Genomic DNA, 27,649 nt, shown 5'->3' with positions numbered 1-27,649 from the left:
CCCACTCCTAGTTCCCTCTGTGTTGTGCCATTTGTCTGCTCCCTCGGGCCCATTTTTATAATGACAGAACTGTTCATTTCCAACTGTAAGCTCTTGTCTGCCCTATTTATCTGCGGAGCGCTCCAAGGTCCCGTTGGCAGACAGCTGCTGAAGAGATGCTTTTGAGGATGACAGAGAAAGGGGGCAGGAAAACTTGAGTTCTCACATCCTATCATTCTTCACTTCCCATAGCCAGATCCACCCTGAAACAGAGATCCTCTTAACACCTGATGCCCCTCCCCCAAAGTTTCTAGGTAACAGACCCGCAGGTCTAAGGACAATAACTATTGTTTCTTTTTCTCTGGCTCCGGGCAAGCTCATTATTACTGGACAAGGATCAAACCTCTCTGCCCTTGGTTCAGACTGGAAAAAAAAAAAAAGACTCTCAGCAGGGTATCCATTAGTTCAAATGACTGCTTGTAGTACAGAACTATTTCCCACCATCATTTTCCCCCTGGAATTCGGAATTCACTTGTGTGCAGAAGGGTGAGGCCTGAGGGAGGGGAGGGGTGAGGGATGGGAGGGTTGCAGGGACTCTGTTTTCTCCCACATGTTGTTAGGTCTGGATGGGATAAAACTGTTTGGAAACATGTGTCCCCAAAGTCCCTCCCCCTTGGAAGGGAAGGGACCCAGAGCATTTAAGAGGTGGAACCTCACTACCAGCTCCCCACAGGAAAATTTTCATTAGGGCACAGTGAGAATTTTCCCACGGTGTCCTCACAAAGGACTTGGGGTTTGATGACCCAAATCCACCTTTAAGCTGAGAAACATACTCATTCATAAACTTGGTACATGCAAGGCACAACAGTACCATGAACTCAGCTGCTGTTCAGAAAGACAACTTCTGAGAAGCAGTCTATCCCAGCTGAATTTAAAAACAAAAACAAAAACAAAACAAAAAGAACAAACTCCAGAATCAAAGAACTGGGTCAGGTCAGCAATTACTATTATTTTTCTGCTAATGTGACTCTTGTTCTAACACAAAAACATAAAATGCCAGCTAAGAATGGGGAGTTCTACTCTACAGAGCTCTAACGCTCCATAATAACACCTGCCAGGTCTCAGGTACACAGTTTTCTTAACATTCAGCTGGTAAACATCAAAATCAAAATAAGAGCCAGATTTTCCAGCTTCGGTGTGAATCCCTGCCATTCTATGCTGGGACAAACCACTCAATGTTTTGGATCAAACTGGAATATTTTTCATTGCTGTTTGCTTACTTCTAAAATATAATTACAGCACACACAACTTGAAGGCAGTTTCTATTTTCCATGCAAAGCCACTGGATAAATAAATACTAGATTTGTGACTGCTCCTATTTTCTACTTCAGACCAACAAGTCGTCTCTTGAGCCCAGCTTTTGGCCCTCACAACAGGAAGGAAGCAGGTGGGGGAGATAAGCTAAGAAAGCTGCTAAAGATGGTAGTTTCCAGAAGGAATCCTCCTCCTCCACTGGCTACAGAAAAAAGATTAGCAGTCAGGAGGAAGAAGTTTGCGAAGGCCTTCCCTGTTATACTTCCATCACCATCTAAGTGACAACCAGACCCAGCGGTGCAGAAGAAGGCACTGGCCAGGCAGGCAGGAGACCAGCACTCCTGGGTTCTAGTCTCAGCTCCACCTGGGGTCACAGCTTTGGACAAGCCACTTCCCGGGGCCCCACCCATTCACCTGGCAAAAGAGGGGTCTGGTTAGGATTAAGATGTAAGATTCTCCCATTTTAAAACTTCTAACCTTTGGGGCACCTCGCTGGCTTTGTTGGTGGAGCATGTGACTCTGGATCTTGGGTTTGGGGGGTTGGAGCTTCACACTGGGTGTAGAGAGAGATTACTCAAAAATAAAAACCTTTAAAAGCAACAACAACAAAAACTCCAAAATACCTTCTAACTTATCATTTAAATCATATTCTAAAAGAGATAATAATTTTCCCTGCATAACCCTTATCATATCATAACCATAGGATACTTGCTGTCTCTTCACAAAGTAGAACACATCATAAATGTAAGCTGGATCTTTTTTCCATTTATCTGTTTAACTAGATCCTTTGCCTAGAAACTGTGTTTCAGTGTTTCTTTTTTTTTCTTTCTTTCTTTCTTTCTTTCTTTCTTTTTAAATCACCTGTGACTACCACAGGGAGGGCTTTCCCACCAACAATACCAACTCTAATGCCTTCACATTCCTCTTCATACTACAGGTTAAAAATAAAAGTAAAGTGCTCATCTACCAAATTTCAGAGCCTCAAACATATTGCATCAGAACTCTGTCAACACTAGGAACTACCGAAGTATTGTTAAATGTCAATGGACTAAAGCATGTACTTGTAAAAAGCCTTCTGAACTCAAAGTTGTTTCTAAGGAAAGTAGTTTTCCTTAGAAAGCTCATCTGTACACTGTGGTGAGAACAGGATTTGGAAATGGGGTGTCATCTGGGAGAAATACAAATGGCAAGCAGTCATTCATGGGATTTAGCCACCTGGAGAAAGATGTCAAAAGGAAGTGAACGTGTGAAGCTGGGGACATTCAGGAACAATCCAAATCCAAATAACACAACTGGAATGTGACATCAAGGAGCGTAGAGGTGAATCAGAACTGACTGGAATGCACAGTGGAAACCCAATACTTTTATGACCTGTCTGTGGTTAAGTACGTGGTCAGCACTAGATCTGGAAAAAAGAAGGGGAAGGCAACTCCCAGGGTCCCCAGCACAGCCCTGAGAAGAGCATGCCCTAACTAGCAGATAATCCATACAGGTACAACCAAAGCTAGAAATGAATGAGCTGCCCCAGGGAAAGGGGAAAGGCAGCAGATGAGAAGGGCAGAGGACCGTGTCTCAGGCTTAGGCAAGGAGGAGTTGACCCCTTTGTTCTGGATGATGGATACTACAAGATTTGGATGTGGCCTTGGCACTAAACTGGCTACAAATAATCGTTTCTTTTTTTTAAGTTCATTTATTTTGAGAGAAAAACAGCACACATGTATGTTGTGCACCTGAGCGGGGGCAGGGCAGACAAAGAGGGAGAGAGAGAGAATCCCAAGCAGGCTCCATGCTGTCAGCCCAGAGCCCAATGCAAGGCTCACACTTATGAACCCTAAGATCATGACCTGAGCCAAGATCAAGAGTCAGACGCTTAATCGACTGAGCCACCCAGGCGCCCCTGGCTTAAAATAATTCTTTAACTATTTTGCTTTCATCTACTTCCACATAATTTTATATTAATGCTGGTAATATACATAAATTTCCTGCTACCACATCTCCTTCTCCTTCCTCCTTCTAAGATAATAAGAACAGTGAAAATTACTGAAAAATACAGATCAAAAAAAATTATATAGCATACACTAGGGAATGTGTCGTGAGACAGAATTTTCTGAATAGAGAAAAATTCTTTAAGCCTATCTTGTTACCTTTGTTCAAAGAGCCTAAATCCACAGTTAGCAGCCTTAACATCCACCTCCTTTCCTGTTACCTGATGCATTTTGGACTTCACAATAAATGTAGAAATTGTAATTACAGTATGTAGTTAAGATCTTAAAAGTGGTGGTGGGGTGCGGGGGGGGGGGGGGCGGGTAGTGATGATTATTAGTTGGGAAAGAAAGGGCCTGGTTTAGACCCAACTCAGTGTCCCACCTCCACCACACATTAGTCCAGAAATGGAGTGGTCCATTGAGCCCAGTGGACCAAAGGGATCAAGAAAAATTCTAAATAGTTACTTGGATAAAAATGCCTGATTGCAGTAAGCAAGGGGTAGACTAGTTCCGGTGGAGAAGGGTTCCTTGGATCTCAGCCCGGGGCTACGGGTGTAGACGTGCACAGACCGCTCTAGCACACTCCACTCAGCAACTTCCCTATTGCTCACCGTAACAGAGGTGGGTGAAGAGAAGCCTGGTGTCCACTCTCATACTTACAGCTTTTTCTCAAGAGTTTAAGCTGTTTCAGGAGTGGCAAATCCAAATGCCTTTCTTCGGGGCAAGGGGTAAAGGTAAATGTGTGAGACACTGTAAGCAAACAACCTGTGTTGGGACCTACGATGAGCTACGGCATGCTCGCCCTCTCTGAAGGAGCCAAATATAAATTTTAAAATAACAACACCAACAACGATAATAACCACTGGCCAGACTCACTTGCAGTCTCTGGGAGTGGCACTGGCTGATGGCGAGGGCAGGGTTCTAACGTCAGACTGGCTAACTTTCACCAAGTTCACGGAGAGAATGGAGTTTAGGAATTGCTTTTAAGACACTGAGGAAACTGCAGCCAAGAGTCCTGCTCACGATCCTATTAGACCTGGTCCACAGTTCTTTTAAAGCCCACTCTACCCTGTAGCATTATTACCCTGTGTTGAATAGACAAAAAGCTCTTTTCATCCAGGGCAAGAATAACCAATGACAGGAGGACTGCAGTTTTCTGCATTATTACTCCCTTAAAGGAAAATGGACCTAAACCCATGAGGAGAAAATACTGCAAAAAGTAAAACATGTTTCCAAAAGTAAGATTACAAACAAAGCAGAATGTCTTGGAAAACAAATGAAGGGGGGCGCCTGGCTGTCTCAGTTGGAAGAGGACACGATTCTTGAACTTGGGGTCATGAATTTGAGCCCCATGTTAAACATGGAGTTTACTTTAATTAATTATTTAATTAACAAATAAACAAATGAAGGAACAAAAAAAAGGCTGCTATCAAAAACAAAAGATCTTAGTAGCCTTTCCTCTCGATACACAAACTAATTCTTCAAAATTTAAATTTAAAACAAACATACAGCACAAAAACCAGTCTTCCATAATGTGGAAGATGTGTTTTGGTTGTGAAGAAAAAAAAATGCAAAGGTCCAGCCATCTCAGGTACTGACCTACCGCCCATCTCAAGGATTAGAGCAGTGTGGTGATAACATAAGATGGGAGTGAAGGAAAGGACCTAAGAAGTTTCTGGTCAGGTGCATTTAGGGCTCTTCCTACTTGGCCTGGCTCACTGAGCTCAGAGGGAAGAAGGCCTGAGGGCCATATCAATCACCTGTCCTTCCTTCTCCAATGTACGTTTGGTTTCAGAGGCCCCTCCTCCACAGGAAACAAGAACCTCTCTTTCTTGTCCCTCTCAAAATGCCAGTGCAGAGGCGCCTGGGTGGCTTAGCAGACTGAGCATCTCTTGATTTCAGCTCATGTCATGATCCCAGGGTCATGGGATCTAGCCCCACATTGGTCCCCATACTGAATGTAGAGCCTGCTTGAGATTCTCTCTCTCCCTCTGCCTCTGCCCCATCCCCTGCTTGCATGCGCTCTCTCTCTTTCTCTCTTTCAAATTAAGGGAAAAAAAAGAACTTTTAAAAATTAAAAAAAAAAAAAAAAGAAAGAAAGAAAGAAAGAAAGAAAGAAAGAAAGAAAGAAAGAAAGAAAGAAAGAAAGAAAGAAAAAAAACAGCAGAGGCACCTAGGCACCTGGGAGGCTGGCTCAGTTAGTTAAGCGTACAACTTCGGCTCAGGTGATGATCACAGAGCCTGCTTCAGATCCTCTGTCCCCCATTCACTGCCCCTCCTCTGCTCACACTTTCTCAAAAGTGAATAAACATTTATTGAAGGTGGGGGGAGGGGCACCTGGGTGGCTTAGTCGGTTAAGCGTCCGACTTCGGCTCAGGTCATGATCTCATGGTTCATGGGTTTGAGCCCCACATCAGGCTCTATGCTGACAGCTCAGAGCCTTGAGCCTGCTTTGGATTCTGTGTCTCCCTCTCTCTCTGCCCCTCCCCTGCTTGTGCTCTCTGTCTCTCAAAAATAAATAAATGTAAAAAAAAAAAAAAAAAAAATGGGGGGGGGAGCCAGTGCAGATTACAGGGGGGTCAAAACCTCAAAGTGTCATTATTTGCTTCCAGAGAAGTTCCATCTTGATTTAGTGGTGCAGGTCGGCAGACTTAAATCTCTCTCAAAATAGCTACCCTCCCCATTTGGGAGTTGTTTTGTGGGGGTTTTTTTGGTCATCCTACATTCTGAAATGGATTTTTAATCCCCTAGGCATCAAGTATCTCAAGACCATACCTGCTTGAATTACATGCCTAATGACATGAATGTCCTGCAGTAAAATGGCTCCTCCATTTAAGATGGGAACCATGCTCCAGGAGAAGACAGAAGTCACGCCCCACTCCACCAGCACAGCAGTTTCCTCTGAGCCCAAGTTCTCACGGGAAAGAGGAGTTTGCCTAGTGACACAAGGCAGCATAAGTGCGGCCCCGCGGCTCCCTGCAGTTCCCTCTTGCTCAATTTTAAACACAGGCCACCTTTTGAAACCAAGGCAAACACTGAAAACAACTGAATAGGAAGGCTGCCCTCGTGTTCTTAACCCCAGCAGCCCCCGTCCCCTGCACATAAAGGTGAGAATACCGGGTGGGAGGCAATTATACACTCCCATCTGGGCAGTTACAAGCACACATGCTTTCTCCTCTTCCAGTCACATCCTCAAACGTTACCACAGTCCAACAAAAGCGGGGGAAGGACTGCAGCAGAAGCCCAGTGTGTGTCCCCACAAGGGGACCTTTCAACGCCCGCCCTCAAGCATCGCCTGAGGATGAGGTCAGCCTCTACTCTATAGGCTGCAAACAAGCTGACTTTGTGACCAGCTGGCCTGCCCATATGAAGCCCTAAAGATGGAAAAGGATTGGTTTCGCCCACAGGGACCTCATTCCTTATGCAGAAAGCCCAGCCAAACCATTTTTAAAGAAGTACATTCAGGAGACAGGCATAGAAACATTTACAAGAGCCAGTGTGAGGTGTCCGGGCGGCCCCTTCTCCCTCTCGCTCTCTCCCTTCCTCCGTCCCTCCCTCTGCAATGACCCCAAATCACACTGTACATACAAAGAACTGCTGGGCTCACCTCCCTAAATATCCATCTGTTTTGACAAGGACATACTCTTACTCAAGAATTGATAATAGCTTCCAACTGGCCATCAGACCACGGTCAAATGCCTAACTTTGGCAATAAAATTCCCGCAAGGTCATTTTACCTCCCCATGTCTCATCTCTGTCCTTCTACACGTGCCTCGTCCTTGTTCTCTTCCCTCCTGTCAACCTACACAGCCAATCACTAAGAACGCATTCAGCCTGGGTTCAAATCCCAACTGTACCCCTTAGAGCTGGAGACCTCGGATAAGGTACTTAAAGGATGCAATGCCTCAGTTTCCTCATATGTAAGGCAGGAATAATGCTTAGCTGAGTGCAGCAGTGATGAACCGAGATAATTCAGGTAAAATGCTCAGAATAAAACCTGATGCGTGGTATTACCCAATAAATATTAGCAATTAAAGTACTCATTATTCTCACACAAGTCACTTCCATGAAGCCTCCCTTAGTGATACCACTCCCTTAGTGAAATGCTTTCTGTTTCTTAAATGTTCTACCAACACTTAGAAACCATACATGCTAGCTGGAGTTGTCAGGGACTATTTCATGGGGCAGGTTAGTTGGATGGCAATCAAATATTAAAATTAGTATTATGAAAGTTATATCCTAGGGGGGGGCCTCAGTGACTTACTTGGTGGAGCATCTGACTCTGGATTTCAGCTGAGGTCATGATCTCATGAGCATGGAGCTGCTTAAGATTCTCTCTCTCTCTCTCTCTCTCTCTCTCTCTCTCTGCCCCTCTCACCCACTTGTACCCTCTCTCTCTAAAATAAAATTAAATTTAAAAAAAGAAAGTCATGTCCTAAAATGTATACCGGTGGCTCCCAAATGAACCCTACCTCCAGTAATGCTGCTCATGGGTTCACCACTACACATTTGTATACTTTCAGGTTTTGTTTCTTGGATCCAAAGCTAAATTCTACCAAGACTGAAAACTTCTTAAGGGCTGGAAATGCACCACAGACAACCGACGCACGCTGAGAATTCCTATCACAACCACAATGGATCCTCAAACCGATGCTTGCTGAATTTACAAAGAGAATATGAAGTTACCTGAAAAACAAAGGTAATAAAAGGGAGATGAAATGCCCTTTCAGTTTTCCTCCTCTCAAACGTCCTGCCACAAACATACAAGAGAAAACCATGGTATGCGGAAGACAATTGGTGGTTAACTACCACTAAGGTGCAGTACAGCCTGATGTAGCCTAACGAGGCAGTCTTAGCTCTGGGTCTCCCCACCTCCAAATTTCCAAAGTGCTTCATGCATCCTCTCATATGGCACTGACTAATTTCCCCCTTGTTCTATGCCTCAGATGACTGATGGATGATAAGCTCCATTTCTCACAAGTTTGAATGTTCCAGAGTTCCCACTGCAGTGCCTTACTGAGGAGACATCCAATGTTTAAAGCACGGAGCAGCTGGGTGGCTCAGGGGTTAAGCATCTGACTTTGGCTCAGGTCATGATCTCATGGTTCATGAGTTCGAGCCCCGCATCAGGCTCTGTGCTGACATCTCGAGCCTGGAACCTGCTATGGATTCTGTGTTTCCCTCTCTCCTGACCCTCCCTTGCTCTCTCTCTCTCTCTCTCTCTCTCTCTCAAAAATAAACATTAAAAAAAAAAAATTAAAGTAATCAGGGGAGAAGTGCAGTGTCACAGGTTTTGACAGTAGTTTCCCCAAATTCCAGACCATACATTCGCAATTATAAAAGCAATGCCCAATGGGAATGCAAGCTGGTGCAGCCACTCTGGAACACAGTATGGAGGTTCCTCAAAAAACTAAAAATAGAACGACCCTATGACCCAGCAATTGCACTACTAGGCATTTATCCAAGGGATACAGGTGTGCTGTTTCGAAGGGACACATGCACCCCCATGTTTATAGCAGCACTATCAGCAATAGCCAAAGTATGGAAAGAGCCCAAATGTCCATCGATGGATGAATGGATAAAGAAGACGTGGTGTGTGTGTGTATATATATATGTATATGTATGTGTGTGTGTGTGTGTGTGTGTGTATATATAATGGAGTATTACTTGACAATCAAAAAGAATGAAATCTTGCCATTTACAACTAATGGAATTAGAGGGTATTATGCTAAATGAAATTAGTCAGAGAAAGACAAAAATCATATGATTTCACTCATATGAGGACTTTAAGAGACAAAACAGATGAACATAAGGGAAGGGAAACAAAAATAATATAAAAACAGGGAGGGGGACAAAACAGAAGAGACTCATAAATATGGAGAACAAACAGAGGGTTACTGGAGGGGTTGTGGGAGGAGGGATGGGCTAAATGGCCAAGGGGCATTAAGGAATCTACTCCTGAAATCATTGTTGCACTATATGCTAACTAATTTGGATGTAAATTTTAAAAAATAAAAAATTAAAATTAAAAAAAAAAAGTAATGCACAACAGAAAACTTCAGAGAGCCTAATGGATAAGAATATGTCGAGTGTTTCTAAGGAAATGGTTGTTCTGAATCTCCTGATGTGGGACCCAAGGAATTTAACAAAAATCCCCTACCCCTGGACAAGCAGAGCAAGACTAACTCCATTTTGTGCTACACCCACCATCTCATGTATAACCCCCACATGACCTACTTATTGCTTAAGACACTCCCCCACCCTAGTCAAGCCGCTGAGCACACCCTTACTGGAAACCGGCTCATATAGGAATGCGGAACCCCTAACTGCCAAAGAATGTAAACCCCACCTTTTGCCTGCAAAACTTGCACACCAATTCTTAAACCCCACCTTTTGCCCGCCAAACTTGCGTGCCAATTCCGACCAGAGTGATAGGCTAGTTCAAACTATAGGGTAAATTGTAATTCAATTGGCCACCTGCGTGTGGACCGACATGACTATGCAACTTTCTGTGTGTGTTACAATCTCATTGGCCACTGGCCCCTATAAAACTGCTACACCTCTTAACCTAGGGGTCCAAGTCCCTGCTCCGCTGTGTCGGGTATACTTGGGCACAAGCTGAGCTTGCAAATAAACCCTCGTGCGTTTCCATCGGTATCGGCTCCTTGGTGGTCTCTCGGATTCGAAATCGGGGGCATTACACTGAGAGTATAGTTAAGATAGCCTGTAGCTTCAGCATGAGGTTGGGGAAAAGAGACACTTGCTCGGGAGTTGTTCCTGGTGATGGCGTCTCCACGGTGGTGGGGTTCCAACAGAGTGCTGGCCCTAGCCTTCTCCCCCTCCTCATTCTGCTGGGCCCCAGGAAAATTGGGTTTGGATAGCTAGCCTTTGCTCTCCCCCTTTCCCTTAGACAAGAGCTGCCCCTGGCAAAGAGTGCCCCTGCCACTCTTCTCGGGAAATTGTATCTCTGCAGGGGAAGTATGGCCCAGCCTAGGGGGACTGGCGCCTGGGTAGGCTCCCTCAGTGGAAAAGTCTAACTTGTTTTAGGGTTCAGTACTAAGAGGCCCACTTCTCTGCAGATTCAAGCCATACTCTCTCATATGAGCTTTATGAGGGACAGAGGGTGATGTCTGGCATCTATCTACTGACACTTCGGTCTTTTTTGCCTATTTGTTTAGAGACTAAGAGGGGAAATGTTATTTACTGGGCTCCCTCAAAAACCCCAACACGTGCCCCTGTCATCTGGCTGATTAAAATGCCTTCTATGGGGAAAGTCCAGGAAAACGCCCTGCTTCATCAGCATCACAAACCAGGCCTACTTCTGCATACATTGCCCAAGAAATGTCTAAAAATCCACTCCTCACCCTTGGAGACACCCGAACCACAAATGACATGTCAGCAAAGTAAAAATCGCCCTACTGCCCACTCCTCATCATCTGTGGAATTTTCTAAGCTTTATCAGGCTTCCCAAGTAGGCCAAATAGAGTTTATTATAACAGCTGCTACTTGAGACACTGGAAGCCATCCTTACAACAAGGGAAAAGTACCAAGTCTACAAGAAAAGACTGTACATCTAGGAGGAACAGTTATAAACAAGGCATAGACCGAACACACAATACACCAAAGAACAGACTGTATCTGTTCTACTGCTAAAGTTCAAGACTTTGAATGGTTCCCTTGCTTGGCAGGAAAGCACTGAAGAGGCTTCAGGAAGGTCTGGAGATAATGAGTATACCTCTACCCACACCAGCGTGGCTGGGCCCCCATCCTTTACAGGGAAAGTTTTCCCACACACCCTCACCAATCATCATCAAATGAGAAGAGTTCAAAAGAGGCCACGGCGCCTGAGTGGCTCAGTCGGTTAGGCGTCCGACTCTTGATTTCGGTTCAGGTCATGATCTCACAGCTTGTGGGTTTGAGCCTGGCATCGGGCTCTGTGCTGACAGCATGGAGCCTGCTTGGGATTCTCTCTCTCTCTCCCTCTCTCTCTGCCCCCCCCTCCCCCGCTTATGCTCTAAATCTCTCTGTCAAAATAAATAAATCCAAAGCATTAAAGAAAGAAAAGAAAAAGAAAAAGAAAAAGAAAAAGAAAAAGAAAAAGAAAAGAAAAGAAAAGAAAAGAAAAGAAAAGAAAAGAAAAGAAAAGAAAAGAAGGGAGGGAGGATGAGGCAGACTTACATGCTCCTTCATTTCATTAGCTACAGTTTTTGACATCATGATGCAGCAGAGAAGGACGACCAGAATGAAGTACAACGCATACATGAAGCGGGTGCTCCGGGACTGTCGGATCTTGGGGCAGCAGTCACAGCAGAGGGAGCAGCCAGCGGACCCACAGCAGCAGGCCAACTAGGAAAGGAACACAAAACATCCTCTTAGAGCCATTCATTTACGGACCCATTAACCCCAGACCGCTGCAGGTCGACCTCCCAGGCTATCAGTCTTCTGAGCCATCTTGCCTACAGAACGTGCAGTAACAGTTTAGTGTGCAAATGAAGCTTTCACCAGAATTGGTCTGATATTGTCTTTAATAAAAAGAAGGGACTGTGGCGTGGGAGATGCCCAATCATTAAAAAAGAAAAGTCACAGTTCACCTGAAGCACTATAATCATTCTCTGAGGGGAAACAAAGATTTCAGGGATCAGCTAAGGAGTAAGAGAAGAAGTCTAAAACCTAAAAATTCTATCTCTTGGTGATGATTTGGAAGGCACTTCAGGACCCTGCAATGGTTTGAAAACAAGCATCACACTGTAAACATCTCATCTGCCAATGGGAAGAGATCATAGGTATCAGACAAGAGGCTATAATCACATCTTACTTCATTTACTGCAGGAAACTGCCTTTGTAACACCACTCCAATAGGTCTTAGGGCTTAACCAGCATTAAGCTTATGCACTCCCTTGGTCTGAGTGAACCAAACTCACTTACTTTCCTTGAGATCTGCAGACCACTGGCCTTGAGGAGAGAAGGACCAGTCTTGCCCAGAAGAGAAGTCCTGATGACTGAAAATAGCTGCTGCTGGTGCCCGCAAGCCTGATGAGGGTCATGTCGGCATATGCAGACTAAATGCCTGGGCACCACCTTCTCCTCCAGGTAGCCCACCCCCAACCCCAGTGTCTCACACTTTCCTCTTTAAAACCCTCCGGCTTCGCCTGGACGAGAAGATGATCTTTGGGACCTTAGTCCACCATCTTCCGAGGCTGCTGGCTTCCTCAGTAATGCCAACCTCTCCTTTCCCACCATCACCTGTCTCTCAAGTATTGATTTTTGAGAGGCGAGCAGCCAAACCAGAGTTCAGAACGGGTTCTCTGTCCAGTAACACCACTGTTTGAGCACTTTGTGTAGTATTTCATCATTTCACACGCTTATAATGGGCTCTCTCCATCTTACATTGCTTTCCAAACCATCTTCCTCGCAAGACTCTTCTGGCATCCTAAGACTAGGCTGCTTTGTAAGATAAGCTACTCTACTCAGGCGGCGCTAACAGATCACACGGGTGAAATCTAACACTACTGCTTGTATGGGGTCCTCCCACTGGCAGGGCTGCCTTTTCTCTGGGCCTTGCCTTCCTCCTCCTTGCCTCCCAAATTCTTTCCCAATTGTCTCCTTCGTTGCCTGCTAACTTTTTTTAGTTCTATGGTCTTAAATAACCAGTCTTACTGACTGCATTTCAAATTCAAATGCAGTAGGATATTTATTCTATTTGGGAAAGGAAATACTTTTATTTTCTTTTAATTTTTTAATGTTTGTTTCATTTTTGAGAGAGAGACAGAGCACGAGTAGGGGAGGAGCAGAAAGAGGGAGACACAGAATCCAAAGCAGGCTCCAGGCTCTGAGCTGTAGCACAGAACCCGACACGAGGCTCGAACCCACAGATCGCAAGATCATGACCTGAGCTAAAGTCAGACGCTTAACCAACTGAGCCACCCAGGTGCCCCAAAAGAAATATTTTTATTTTTTAACGTTTATTTATTTTTGAGACAGAGAGAGACAGAGCATGAGCAGGGGAGGGTCAGAGAGAGAGGGAGACACAGAATCTGAAACGGGCTCCAGGCTCTGAGCTGTCAGCACAGAGCCCGACGAGGGGCTTGAACTCATGGACCGTGAGATCATGACCTGAGCCGAAGTCGGCCACTTAACCGACTGAGCCACCCAGGTGCCCCAAAAGAAATATTTTTAAAGCAGTTAATCCTTCCCATGATAGAACATTCCCATAGTACAATCAACATTTAAACCATCTCCACAGAAGGGGGAAAATAAATGGATTTGATGTGTATATATAAATATATATACATATATATTCTATTTATATCATGTTTATTATATATATTTATATAAATTATTTTATATATTATTTGTTATTATTCAAAGGCAAATAGTAACAAAAGAAATGTGATCATGCAAAGTGTGAAATGAAAATCATACTGCTTACTTAGAATACTCCTATCCTATCATTAAAGTCATGTATCATTGTATGGATTTGACTTTTCAAACTTTTCTCATTTCACTTTCACTCTATATAGTGCTATGATGTTTTTTAAAACATACATATACATGTGTGAGTGTATCTGTGTGTATATATACACACACCTAACATTTCAACTGGAGCCCTCCCACTAGAGCAAGTGAGCAGCACTTGCTTGGGGCCTGTGCATTCAGGGGATAGCTCACAGGGCACTGTGAGAACTCATTCACCACGTCCCCTTCATTCCTCTTGGGAAGGCAAAGAAGGATACTTCTGCCACAAGAACCATTCCAAAGAGGGTCACATGTTTTACTTCCACTGCTTTAGTTTAGGAGCATGTAAATCCCTAAGCAATGTGGAAAACCTTCATTCAAAAGGACTTACTCCTTGAGAGTTCTGGATAGCCAAGTTGGCTTTGGTTTGTCTAAACTAAGTCCCAACTGCAAAAAGAAAGAAATCTTGACCTGACACCAACTGTCATTCAGTTGGTTTTCCCAACTCGGAAATATGGGAGCCCTAGCAGAATGCAGGAAAGACATCAGAGACTTCTGTTAACTACAATAATTCTAATACTGTCCCTTAATAAACGGTGGAGAGAGAGGGGGCAGCAGTAGGGAAGTTCCCCAAATACTGAAGCTGTTGAAGCTGTGAAAAGCAGAACCCAGGTGTTCCTAAGCATGCTGCAGGGCTTATAACATCAAAGAAATAGAAGAAAAACATTAAAGGATAAAACTGGGTTTTATTATGTTTATTTATTTTTGAGAGAGAGACAGAATGTGAGCAGGGAAGGGGCAGAGAGAGAGGGAGACACAGAATCTGAAGCAGGCTCCAGGCTCTGAGTTGTCAGCGCAGAGCCTGACACCGGGCTCAAACTCACAACTGGTGAGATCGTGACCTAAGCCGAAGTTGGAGGACTGAGCCTCCCAGGCGCTCCAGGTTCATTTTTTTTTTTTAATTTTTTTTAATGTTTATTTATTTTTGAGACAGAGAGAGACACAGCACGAGCAGGGAAGGGGCAGAGAGAGAGGGAGACACAGAATGTGAAGCAGGCTCCAGGCTCTGAGTGGTCAGCACAGAGCCCGATGCGGGGCTCGAACTCACGAACTGTGAGATCATGACCTGAGCCGAAGTCGGACGCTTAACCGACTGAGCCACCCAGGCACCCCCTTTTTTTTTTAATTCAGGTAAAAAGCGTTCTCTATCCTTTAACTAAATTTGGATTTCCACATCTTTTGGTAATATACAATACTTCACATACAATGTCACAGCCTGCTTTCCTTCCTTCTCTTTGGAGGTTTTAGGCTTTAGGTTTAACCCCCTATGAATCACCGGGGGTTAGCAGAGAGATAATCAACTGATTCCACTTTGACAAGCAATATTTATTTAAGTTTTAGAGCCCCCAACCAACATTTTGCCGCTCATTCTCCAGGCTCCAAGTGCAAAAACAGCTTCCCACCAAACTTGTACACATCTCTCACTACTACTAGAAGGCAGAGGTAGTGGTAAATTTCAATTCCTGCCAGCATGGGGCCACGTGCTGTCCTTTAGTGGTAGCTGTGCAAGGGAATGGTAAAACTTGAAAACTAGGAGGTCAAGAACACGCAGCTCCCTCTGCTCAATAAAGGAGGAGCTCCCCAAAGAACAAATACACTTGGCAGGTAGTCCCTAACACACAAAATGATCCTGCTGTCGGAAACTCAACCATGCTACAATTGCATTAGTAAATTGGGTTGGGGCTTACAGTGGATTTCTCCCATACAAAAGAACATAGGGCAATTTACTAAAGCTTATTTAATTTATCATATTAGCTAACAATAGCTAACACTTATTGATCTCTTACTTGCTGCAAGGCACAAATAGTATTATTAGCTGTTTTGTCACCCCAAAGTTACAGAGCCGAGACAGGGGCTCAGAGGGGTTAGGCAACCTAAGGTCAGAAGGCTGATGAGTGGGGGAGCCTGAATTTGAATCTGGTTGTCTCTCCTTGCTGCTGGCAAGCGAGGGTGAGCAGGACAGACAACGCTGGCCTGAAACTTTGGATCCCTACAAAAGGGAAGCTGGCTGCGTGGGAAGGAGGCAGCAAGACAGGAAGCGCTTTTTCTTGCCTGCCCTTGGGTGTACAGTAAGCATTCAACAAATATCTGAAGAAGGCATCTCCTTCTCTGTGCCCCTTTCGCTCTCGCAGGCAATCTCTGGCCTCAGTGGACCTGAATGATCCCGCTTAAATACAGCCCTGTCCCAAGCAGCTCAACACCCCCAATCACCAAGCTCCCTGAACCACCGCGTCCTACCCCACGTTAAAAGCCCTATTCCCAATCCTATGGAAATAACTAAGCCATTCATTCACTCAACTAATATTTATTATACTACAAACCTACTATGCACAGCATTAGTTCCTGGGAATGAAGCAATTAAAACAAGAGACCTTTTTCTTCCCTCGCTAAGCAAGAATACAAAGATATGTGTTAAGAACAACCGTCTACGTGCCATTTTGGAGAGATAAAGGAAACCTGGATGTTCAATGAAAGAGTACTAGCCACTGAAATTATGGTACATTCACATCACTGAATTCAATGAACCCACCACAATGATTATATAGTAGATACAGAAAAATTTATTGCCATGGAAAGATATACACAATGTATTAACTGAAAATAAATAACACACAACAATATAGAGTATGATAGCATTTGAGGTAACAACATACCCAGACCTAGGGCAGTAACAATAGCAAAAAAAAAAAAATCTGAAAGGATATACCAATATGGCAACAGTCATTAATAGACCTGTAGGATTAGGAGTTAACTATGTTTTTCTGTATTTTCTAAGCTCTTTGCAACAAGCACATAGCTTCTAATTAGAAAAACATGACAACACGTTTCTATTTTGGAAGAAAACAAAACAAAGTTTCTGTTCTCACAGGTGGTAAACATTCAAATACTTATTAATTTAATCAGCCAATAAGTAAAAGAAAACTACTAATTTAGCTATATGAGAGAGAAAAGCCAGAGTGAACCATCTCTGTAACTGGGGGGATAAAACCAGAAAATTCCTACTGTACTGTATCTTTAAAATTGGTTAAGATGGTAAATTTTCTATTTTTTACCACAATAGAAAAGTGATAATTCCTTAACCCTTGTAATATTTGTTAGTATTTAATACATATAAGGAAACCTCTACTTGGTGGAATTTGAAGCAAATAAAAATGAAACGACAAAAATTAAACAACTACCTAAAAGTTCAAGGAGTTGAACAAGAAGCTATACATTTGCCTAACCCAAAAATCTGCTCTTATATTTCCTTCATCTAAAATTCTTAAGTTCTTCGGGGTGCCTGGGTGGTTTGGTTGGTTGGGCATAGGACTTCAGCTAAGACCATGATCTCACAGTTCGTGAGTTCGGGCCCCATGTCGGGCTCTGTGCTAACAGCTCAGAGCCTGAAGCTTGCTTTGAGTTCTGTGTCTCCCTCTCTCTCTGGCCCTCCCCTGCTCACTCGCTCTCTCTCTCTCTCTCTCTCAAAAATAAATAAACATTAAAAAATTAATAACAATAATCAAAAATAAATAAAATTGTTAAGTTTTTCTCTTTTGAGTTCAAGAATCCCTTAAAACTCCGAGTTTTTTACAATCCTGGCCATGACCGTGGGAACCAGATTCTGGGGGTTTGCCAGAAAGGAGTTTCTGACAGGTAGTTTCTCACGCAGGTTTCGACATACCAGAATATACTGGTTTCTACCCTTAACATCATTTCAGTGAAAAGCACTGTCAAGGGTCAGTGTTCTTCCTTAAATGGCACTGGGTACCCAGGGACTGAGTCTGAAACAGGCACGCTATGAACACACACGATGCCAGCGCTGGCTTCTGGGGATCAGTGGTACCTGGACAAAAATGTTCTCCCTGAGAGTCTCTTTTCTCACAAGGTTAGGGTTACGTTCAGCACCCAAAAAACACAGTGGGAGGGGCCTGGTGGCTCAGTCGGTTGAGCTCCAACTTTGGCTCAGGTCATAATCTCGTGATCCGTGGGTTCGAACCCCACATCGGGCTCTATGCTGACCACTTAGAGCCTGGAGCCTGCTTCAGATTCTGTATGTCTCTCTCTCCACCCCTCCCCCACTCACGCTCTGTCTCTCTCACTCTCTCAAAAATAAACAAACATTAAAAAAAATTAAAAAAAAAAAAGTTGATCAAGTTCTCGGTCCTCAGATAGCAGCTGGATTCTTTGACTCATTCCATCACGCCACCCTCCACTTATATCTCTTCTAAAAAACACCACATTTGATATAGTTCTGTAGGTCAGAGGACAGAATCTATTATGTTTAAGGTTAAAAGGTTAACTAACTCCACTTCCTGGCAGTTCAACAGAAAACAAACATTCCCAGGAGGCAGGTCAAACTCAGCACTAGGGCATTTTGGGGCCCTGTAAGTCTTTGTTGGGGTGCTGTCCTGTGCACGGTAGGATGTTAAGCAGCCTCCTGGGCCTCTACCCACTAGATGCCAGGAGCACTCTCCCTGTCTCCTTCACAAGTGGTGACAATCAGAAATGTCTCGAACAATTGCCTCCCCCCTTCTGCTGCAAACCACAGCTTTCAGGGTTAAAATCAAGAGCTATGAGGTCAGGCCATCTGGGTTCACACCCAAGCTTGAATACTGCCTGCTTATGTGGCCGTGCACCAATTCTTTACCACCCCCTAAGTATTAATGACCTCATTTGTAAAACGGGAATAAAAACATCTACTTCAAAGGACGGTTAGTAAGATTAAATGAGACAATTCATATAAAGTTAACACAGAGCCTGGCACAAGGTGATAGGAAAAAAAAAAAAAAAAAGAGCCAGGTGTACACATCATCAGTCCATCTGTCATGTCCCTCCTCCCTAGATCCCCATTCTCCTTGGTCCTTGAGGTTCTAAAGAAAGAGGTAAGGATGAGAGGGGGGTGGGACCAAATGATTAATACCTCTTTTATAGCAATGTTTTCATTTCCTGCTCTAACATGGCTGATAAATCCATCTGTTGGAAGGAAACTACTTTTGGGAATAAAGCTCCTGAGATCCAAACCCAGGAGAGCATCCTAGCAACCTGGGAAAAAGCTGGACCACTTACATAGAAGCACTTCCCACCCGCCAAAAGCTACAGCCATCTTTGTACTTTGCTTCCAGTAAGGAACAAACAAGGCAGGCAGAACATTCATTTGCACCCACTGAAGCCACAAATACCGGCAGCAGAACAGACCTAAGAAGGAGGAGTTAAGCAAGTTCTGGAGGGAGAAGAAAAAAAAAGTGTAAGAAAATGAAACCTTGAAATTCAAAATGGTAAGTGTAGGATGGGAAGAGAGGTGTTCATTTTTTAAAACTTTTAAAATCTTCTCATCAAAATAAGAGAGGAAAAATCCTGCTTGTTCTACTTATCAACAAGCAATTAATGAAACACAAACCCCAAAATTCGCCTAATTCTGTCATGGGGTTATGTTGCAAGGGGAAAAATCTGCCAAACCCCTTCCAAGAGGTGCCTCCTGCCAGCCTGATCCCCAAACTCCACCGAGTCACAGAGCACTTCCCAGGCTGGGGATGGAGGCCACAGAGCCAACCTGATGCAAGGATGTTCTGGGATGGAGAACAGAAACAGGCCTGTCTCAGCGTATCAGACAGTTGGGGCGGGGGTGACCTCAGAGCTCAGGTGGGTTGGCAGGGCACTCCTCTCCCCAACAAATGGAAGCCTTTGTGCAACTCCAATGTATAAAAGGTACGGATGCACTATAATACTACAAATGTGCTTACGTGTTCATACACCAAATTTACCTAATGCTTACTGGCGACCAGGCACTACCAGGGGCGGGTGGTACAGTTCCTCATGAAGCTTGCATTCTAGTCGATTTAGGTCAAATTCAGCATTCCCCAGATTCTACCCAGCACTTAGGGTGAAAGCCTCTGGTCCAGTCCAGTCCTCTCATGTTGCTGATGTGAAATCTGAGGCCCAGAAATGTTAGGTGATTTGGCTCAAGGACAAATTCAGTGATGAGCATCAGTGGACCAGGAAACACACGCCACTTGAGACAACTGAGTACATCTGGAGGAGGGACAAGCCTTTGGATCCCACACTTCTGTATCTATAGTGCCAAAGACTAACGGATATTCAAAACAACTAAATGAAGTCTCCATAAATTGGTTTAAAAAAAATTTTTTTTAATGTTTTTATTTATTTTTGAGACAGAGAGAGACAGAGTATGAGCAGGGGAGGGACAGAGAGAGAGGGAGACACAGAATCTGAAGCAGTCTCCAGGCTCTGAGCTGTCAGCACAGAGCCCGACGCAGGGCTCAAACTCACAGACTGTGAGATCATGACCTGAGCTGTAGTCAGATGCTCGCTCAACCGACTGAGCCACCCAGGTGCCCCTCCACAAATTGGTTTAAATGACACTGTTGACCACAGTAAGAAGGCAGTAAGGGTCTAAGTGTCTAGTACAGTTTGAAAAGTTTCCATCACAAAACAGTTAAAATGAAAGGCTGGCACACGATGAGTTAACCCTGGGGTGGCCACAAAACTGAATGCTGTTGAACAGCCATAGGCTGTGGCTGGTAAGTGCCCGGTCCCCTGTTGTACCTCCCTTCCTCTCCCCTCCCCCCATTCTGAGAAGACAGAGAGCAGGAAGTCCCTCCCCCACCCCCAATCTCACACACAACCTAAGTGCAGGGTCTAGTGCTGGCCAGTCCTCTTCCAGGCCATAGAAAGAAGCCACTACTCAAGAGACACCTCTGACCCTCCGCGCGCTGGCAAGACGCCTCTCTGTGAAGGTTAGTCTAGCTCCAGTGGCTCTGTGCAAGGAAAAACCTGTATGCGCCATCTACGTCGGGTTTTCCAGCAGTCAGGATTTCATTCGATCCTACTTTTTAAGATTCACAAAAGAGCCCAATAGAAGGTGACATCTAGAACCTCTTTGCACGTAAATGAATACATAAATTGGAAACAAAAATGTCAGGCGTGGGACCTCTGGTTTGGAAAACCCGTGGGCGGACCCAGAAGGCTCCAGCACTTGGGGGCAGGAGCGAGGAGGGGGACAGAGGAAAGGCCCACACTGGCCTGGACTCCTCATTTCTCATGGGTAAATTCACGTCCCTCCCACTGGCCGCCCTCCACCCTCTAACTGCCTCTATCTTTCAGGATGAAAGCCTCCTGGTTTAACAGCTTTTTCTTGGAGCTGAAGTAACAGCTGTACTGCTTTCCTACAGCTGAGAAAAAACTTTCTCGCCATTAATTCCACCCTTCCTCAGTCCTTCAAAACTTCAGGAAGCCTTATCAACTCTGCTCTCCTTTCATCTTCAAAATCTATCTCTGTCTCCCACTTCTAGCATAAAGAGGAACGAATGAATGGGTGTATGCCTTTCCCCCACAAGCAAATATCTGCAGTTAATTGCCTTTTTCATTTGAAGTGCTGTGCAGATGCCCAGCGAATTTCATCACTACCCCCTCTTGTCAGCCTGGTCCTCACGACAAAGCCAGCTGGCACAAAGTCCGAGGCAGCATTTATGATGATGCTTTTCTTCAAGTATAGCTGCCTCGATGGTACCAACCAGCAGAGAAGTGTCATACACGTGCAACTCCTCCCCTGCAACCAACCCCCAATTTGAGACGCGTCCTGTTGCTGTTCCTAAAATTTGCAGAAGGAACCAGGGCCAAATGAAGGAACCTATGAGTCACATTTTTTCTATCAAAATACCAACAGAAGTGTAAATATTCTCATAGAGGGGACCCCTACCCCAGCTTTTGCCTTCTTATTTTCTACTCATCGGAGCACTGGTTATGTGACCAAGTGCAAGGTGGAGCAGAGGAGCCTAAGAGAGAGGATTCCCCTGGGGCATTCTTTTTAATGCAGGAAGTTACTTACTCATATTGGGAGTGGTGTTCCCTCTGCTTTTAAAACTATAAAGACAGAGCTCTTCCATCAGCTCTAGACTGAAGTTACCCAGCATCAAATGGAACACAATAGCCGACAAGGCTAGGCTGACATACACACCAAACGAATGGTTATCCGGCTACAAGGTAAACAGGCCCCAGGGGTGGGCAGTTCAGAAAATGGACCTTAATTACTGTTATTTGTTCAATCAAACCTAGCATTTCTCATCTAGGCAGAGTGGGTGATGGACCAAATAGAGGGCTCTTTTGAAGATTCTAGATCTGTCTCGCCCCTCCTTCCTTCACCAGAGAAATCCAAGGTCTTGTTGTTCAGGGAGCCCCAGGGGGTGGGACAGGTTGGGGCGGGGCTGCCAGTGAAGTGGGTACCCCCACCCTCCATGGAGACCAAGGAATCAGCACTGTGCCTGAGTTCCCAGGTGGGAAGCTGAGGGGTGAGGGAGGATGGCAATAAAGTAGGAAATAACTGAGAAACCTTTCTGGACCCGGACTTGCTGGTGATGGTGGGAGTGTAAGGGTTAAATTGTAGTGTAGGGGCTAACCTGTAGCCTTGAAAAATAACAGCTTTGGTTGACACTGTAGGCTAAGAGATAACAGCCTTGTTTTAAAAGGGGCGCCAGAGGCAGGGTCAAGGAGGTCAACTGGTTGTGGCTTAAGGGCAGAACTGTTTCCACCCCCATCTGGGAGCTATTTCTTTTTTCTGTTCCCAGGTGATGATAAGACGATGTGGTCGACTATAAAAACTGTACCCCAGCTGTTCGAGGCTGCACTCTGATCAAGATCGAGAGTGTCAGTCCTGATCCGTCGGCCTTGCCTCTCGTTGCAATAAACTTTGCTGTGACAGTCACTGGTGCCCGTAGCATTGTTTCAGGAGTCCTGTGGATGCAACAGGAGGAGGCCTGGGGAAACTTCACCTACTCTCAATTAATTAGGTATACAGGCAGAGGGCAAGCAGAAAGAACACATCACAACCATTCATGGAATGGAATACCAGGAATCAGAAGGTGATATTTAGCTTGCTTTTTCATGAACAAACATGTTGGGATTTTATAGGCCATATATAATAATCATGTTCTGCTGTAAAAACTTATCTAGTTTTTCAGAATACTCCATAAGGGACACCAGACTTTACAGAGGATCCCCACTCCGAGAACAAGTCTGAGAGTCAATGCTCTGATCAAATTAAAACTCATTTTGCAGACTAAATTCCAGGTTACCCTTAGGCATCCAGGAGACCTTGAAATGAAGCAATCCAAAGCAGGAAAAACAAAACAAAACAAAAAGTAGTTGTCAGACATACATGGAGAAACCCGGAAGATTTAAACCTTTGATGATACAGCTGCCCATTCAACAACTAGAAAGGAAGAAGGCGTGATGCAGAAATTCTAGCCAATGTCCAGTCTTCCCAAAGAAGGCAAGGAAGAAACTGGGGAAATACTGAGAAAACTTAGGACAAAATGGGTAACAGAAACAATGCTAACATAAGCAACTGACAAGTTTGTTACGAACACAATTTAGTGAGTACCTATTCTGTGCATCATATACTTTACTCAACTCTTTACATATGTTATAGAATTTAATGTTCACCATAACCCTATGGTGTTATCCAGCTCTATTATGCATGAGAAAGTTGATCAAATAACCAAGACACACCCAGTAAATGAAAGAACTGGGGTTTCTGCTTCAGTTCGGTGCCTTCTAAGTCAATTTTTTCCCACTGCTTTATAATGTTTAATTATCAGTGTAATACCTTTGCGGGGGGCTGGGAGGGTGGGAAAAGATGGGGGGGCTCGGTTAACAGGAACTGCCCCTTGGTATTCTACATGATGCATTTCTGGAAATTAGAAAAAGGCACAGCATGAGCAAGCCAGCAGGCATAGCATCTCAGCTCCCACCTTCCCTCTCAGCTGGTTACCTTTGCGTAGTACTACGCAACCTTATATGGCAGCCCTAGGGCTAATGCTTCCCCAAGCTGCTGCCTGACCTGCTTAATCCTACTGGCTGGATTAAGTTCCTTAAACTGTCTTAACTTCATAAAACTAATCACACTGGAATTAGGTCTCTTGGGAATGATTTAGTTAAAATCTGCCTCCCTCACTAGACTCTATATTTCATCAAAGCAAAGACTGTCCATCTCATTCTAGGCAATGTCTGCAGTGCCTCGCCTGAGGCCTGCAACAAAGCAGGTGCTCTGTAAATATCTGTTGAATATTTCAGAAGCTCATTGTCTACCAGGAGAGAAAGAACTCTTATTGAAGTAACTGGTATGAGATGGACCGGCAGAGAGCTAAATGAATGGTGCAGCCCCCCAAGAGGGAGATGCTACTTCGAACTGAGGTCATCAAGGATGCTTGCGAGACAGGTCGTGTTTTATTTTGCCTGCTTATTTGTTTTTTTATTAGCGCCAAATGTCTGGCATAGACCAAAGACAAATATAAAAATATTTCTACCACCTAAGAGAAGGCATTTGCCTCTTTTTTTTTGTTTGTTTCATTTCATTTTTTTTTTTCAAGTAAGCTCTATGCCCAACATGGTCGGCTTGAACTCATGGCCCCAAGATCAAGAGTCACAAGCTCTACCTACCGAGCCAGGCAGGTGCTCCTCTCTTTTCATTTTAAAGATTATAACAGCAGGTAGGCCTATTATGGAATCAGAACTGTGTGAATTCTATGTTCCAGGGGGCTGTACCCTGACTTCATTCACTTGCAAGGGCTGAACTCTTTGCTGAGGCCTGTACTTACTTCCCGCATGAGGCTAAACACTCCATTCTTACACTCCCATCAAAGGGTTACACTTGGGGATGTCTGGGTGACTCAGTTGGTTGAGCGTCCCGACTCTTGGTTTTGGCTCAGGTCATGATCTCACCATTCATGAGTTCAAGCCCTGTGTTGGGCTCTGAGCTGACAGTGCAAGCCTGCTTGGGATATTCTCTCTCTCTCTCTCTCTCTCTCTCTCTCTCTCTCTCTGCCTTCTCCCTCCCTCTGGCTCAAAAAGAAACATTTAAATATATACATATGTATGTATACATATAAATTTTTTTTCAAGGGTAACACTTGGATCATGCCTTCACAAACTTCCTCTTGTTCTATCCTGTTAACCACCCTACATGATGGGCAGGCAGAGTAGCATTATTCCCATTATAGACTTGAATGTAAAGCCTAGGTAAGTTACATCCCTTTCGGAATTCATTCTTATTCTAATAAGCACAGTGCACAGTGCAAGGATAAGGGTAATGAGCAGCAAAACCTAGATGGCACCAAGGAGAGAGTGGAGATCGCTAACACTAGAAAAGGCAGTTGAAATAACTTCAATACTGCCTTGAGAGCATAGGGTTATTTCCTGTGCAGGTATAATATGCAGTTGCATATGTAAGCATGTTTGTGCACGGAGCACATGAATTCAAGAAGGGCAAACAAACTTTGCAGCAAGTTCCACAATTTAAGCAGAGAATTCCATAACTTAAGGCAGAGAATTATATGCTGTGCTGCTATTAAACACTGATAATTAAAGATGAGACTGTCTCAGGCAACCGGATCCTTCTACCCTGTACTCATTATAAATAATACTTACCCACCATTTCTTAAACACTTCCTCTGTATCAAGGCACTGCAGTAAGGTGCTTCCGTGACATTCCTCCATTTAATCTTCAAAAGAGCCCTATGTTGTAAGTGTCACAATCCTCATCTTACACATGAGGAAAACTGACTTTCTGATTTCAACGACCAGAAGGATTCCAAAAACAGTTCTGCTACATCATCACATCTCCAGGAGACGTGGAGTGCAGGGTTTTGAAGCCTCCTTCTCCTGACCCCACAGAGGTACATAAAATCAAGAGACGGTAAAGCAGATGGATACATGCACATAAGGCCTGAGGCAGAGCCCGCTGGACCCGCATCTTCCTGATCTGCCCCCACCGCTCCAATGGTGTAAGAACACAGACACAGCCTCTGGCATCCCCGTGTTTCTGAAAGGCATTCTTCACTCTTCTTATAAATTCTGGCAGTGGTAGTAATACTAATACTTTAAATAATAAAAAACTGTGTTATGTATTTTCCAGGTGCCAGGCAGGGTCCTAAGTTCTTGGCATAGATTCGTATTTTTTTTTCCTAAAGATGTTTTTATTTTTAAGTGATCTCTACACCCAATGTGGGGCTCGAACTTACAACCCTGAGACCCAGAATCATATGCTCCACCAACTGAGCCAGCCAGGCGCCCCAGCATAGACTCAATTCATCCTCACAACCTCACAAGATAGATACTCATTTAACCATTTTTTCATTGGCATTTTTGCCATTTTTCACAAATGAGAAAGTATTACTTAATTTTTTGGCATGAAAACTTATATAAGCTATAGGGACTCTAAAAAGGTATTGGAAAGACAAAATAGTAAAGTAGCCATGTGGTAAAAATAAAACCACAGGCCCAAAATGGTGTCACTTAGATTAAGACCCCAGGTCAGTAAACCAAGACTTAATACCTAACCCAACTGCAGTGTTAACTCCCCGGAAATGTAACCTTTAACCAATCAACATAGAATTTCCTGACCAGCACCAGGAAATTTACTGACAGATCCCTTCCACTCCCCTTAGGAAGGGGACTTTGCCTAAATAAATGTATTCTCTGCTAGTAATTTCCTTTTTTCCACTCCTTGTCTACTTTTAAAAACCTTTCCTTTTCTCTAGCCATTTGAGCTCCCCTCTATTTGCTTGATCAGATGTCGCCCTTCATGAATGGATGAATAAAGCCAAATCTTTAAAATTGACTTGGTTGAATTTCTGTTATTTAACAAAAGACACAGAAAAAGAAGGTAGATTCCATTTTGTCACACATGAGAAAGCTGAGGCAGATAGAAGTGAAGGAAATTTCCTATGGTCCTGAGATATGAACTCAGTCAGCAAGGCCCTAAAACTTACCCAGACTTCTCCGGTGCCATCTCTAAAATGGAGCAGCCATCAAGATCTGCAGACATACATGCTCGTGATAAAATTATGTTCTACAGAGAGAGGTGATGTTCAAAAGTTTCTAGGGGTGCCTGGGTGGCTCAGTCGGTTGAGTGCCCGACTTTGGCTCAGGTCATGATCTCACCACAGTTCGTGAGTTCGAGCCCCACGTCGGGCTCTGTGCTGACAGCTCAGAGCCTGGAGCCTGCTTCGGATTCTGCGTCTACCTCTCTCTCTGCCCCTTCCCCACTCATGCTCTGTCTCTCTCTGTCTCTCAAAAATGAATAAACATTTAAAAAAAAAAAAAGAAAGAAAAAAAGTTTCTAGCAATTATTTGGGGCCCCAGTTAAAAATGCTGACACTGGGGCACCTGGAGTGATTCAGATCAGTAAGTGTCTGACCCTTGACTTTGTGATCTCACGGTTCTTGAGTTTGAGCCCAGCATCAGCCTCTGGGCAGTCAGCACAGAGCCCACTTTGGATTCTCTATCCCCCTCTCTCTACCCCTCTTCTGCTCCCGCACTCTCTCTCTCAAAAATAAACAAACATTTAAAAAAAAAAAAACAACTTTTTTTTAATGCAGACACTAAGCATAAAACAGAGTGAAACCAAGCTTGGCACTTGTAGGGAGTCTAGAATCCAACCCATAATCCAAGTTTCCTGTACCATTAGCTGCCTTCTTTCAACTAGTAAGTACAGAATTTTACAGGTGCTTCCATTTTCATTCATTATGATTCTGTACAAAACGTCCATTTCTAAAATGTCCCATGATTCACTTTTCCCATTGCTAATACTAGAATACCTTCCACTCCTTCTAAGATACATAGGAAATTAACTATTACAACTTGATTCAAAAGCAAAAGACAGAAAACAAAAATTATATGTAGGCTTAAAGCAAATTTAGTGATAAGTTCAGAAAATTCCCTTTCCCTCAAAATACCACCTTCCAAGATCATGGATCGTATAAAAATTACCATACATATATATATATATATATTTTTATTTACACATATCACCTGAAGATTTTACATACATATAAACAAATTTTTGCTAATTTAACATCTTG

The 27,649-nt window shown here is 44.0% G+C and overlaps 1 protein-coding gene and 1 long non-coding RNA gene across 2 annotated transcripts in view; one reads left to right on the top strand and one right to left on the bottom strand.

Moving 5' to 3' along the window:
* SERINC5 (serine incorporator 5) overlaps positions 1-27,649 on the bottom strand; it is a 103,176-nt gene that overhangs the window by 48,727 nt on the left and 26,800 nt on the right. The window contains exon 2 of the mRNA XM_053907245.1: positions 11,457-11,624. Coding sequence (XP_053763220.1) covers positions 11,457-11,624 — 168 coding nt within the window. The remainder of the gene's footprint in view (positions 1-11,456; positions 11,625-27,649) is intronic.
* On the top strand, positions 20,416-22,491 carry LOC109274928 (uncharacterized). Its single transcript, XR_008423815.1, has 4 exons — positions 20,416-20,527; positions 21,680-21,773; positions 21,860-21,946; positions 22,355-22,491. It is a non-coding gene; the product is annotated as an uncharacterized LOC109274928 (long non-coding RNA).

Source organism: Panthera pardus, unplaced genomic scaffold (assembly GCF_024362965.1).
Source record: "Panthera pardus isolate Hobbes unplaced genomic scaffold, ASM2436296v1 HiC_scaffold_2, whole genome shotgun sequence".
Classification (NCBI taxonomy): Eukaryota; Metazoa; Chordata; class Mammalia; order Carnivora; family Felidae; genus Panthera; species Panthera pardus.
Note: the sequence above shows the minus strand (reverse complement) of the source record. Positions and strands in the feature narration are given on the sequence as shown.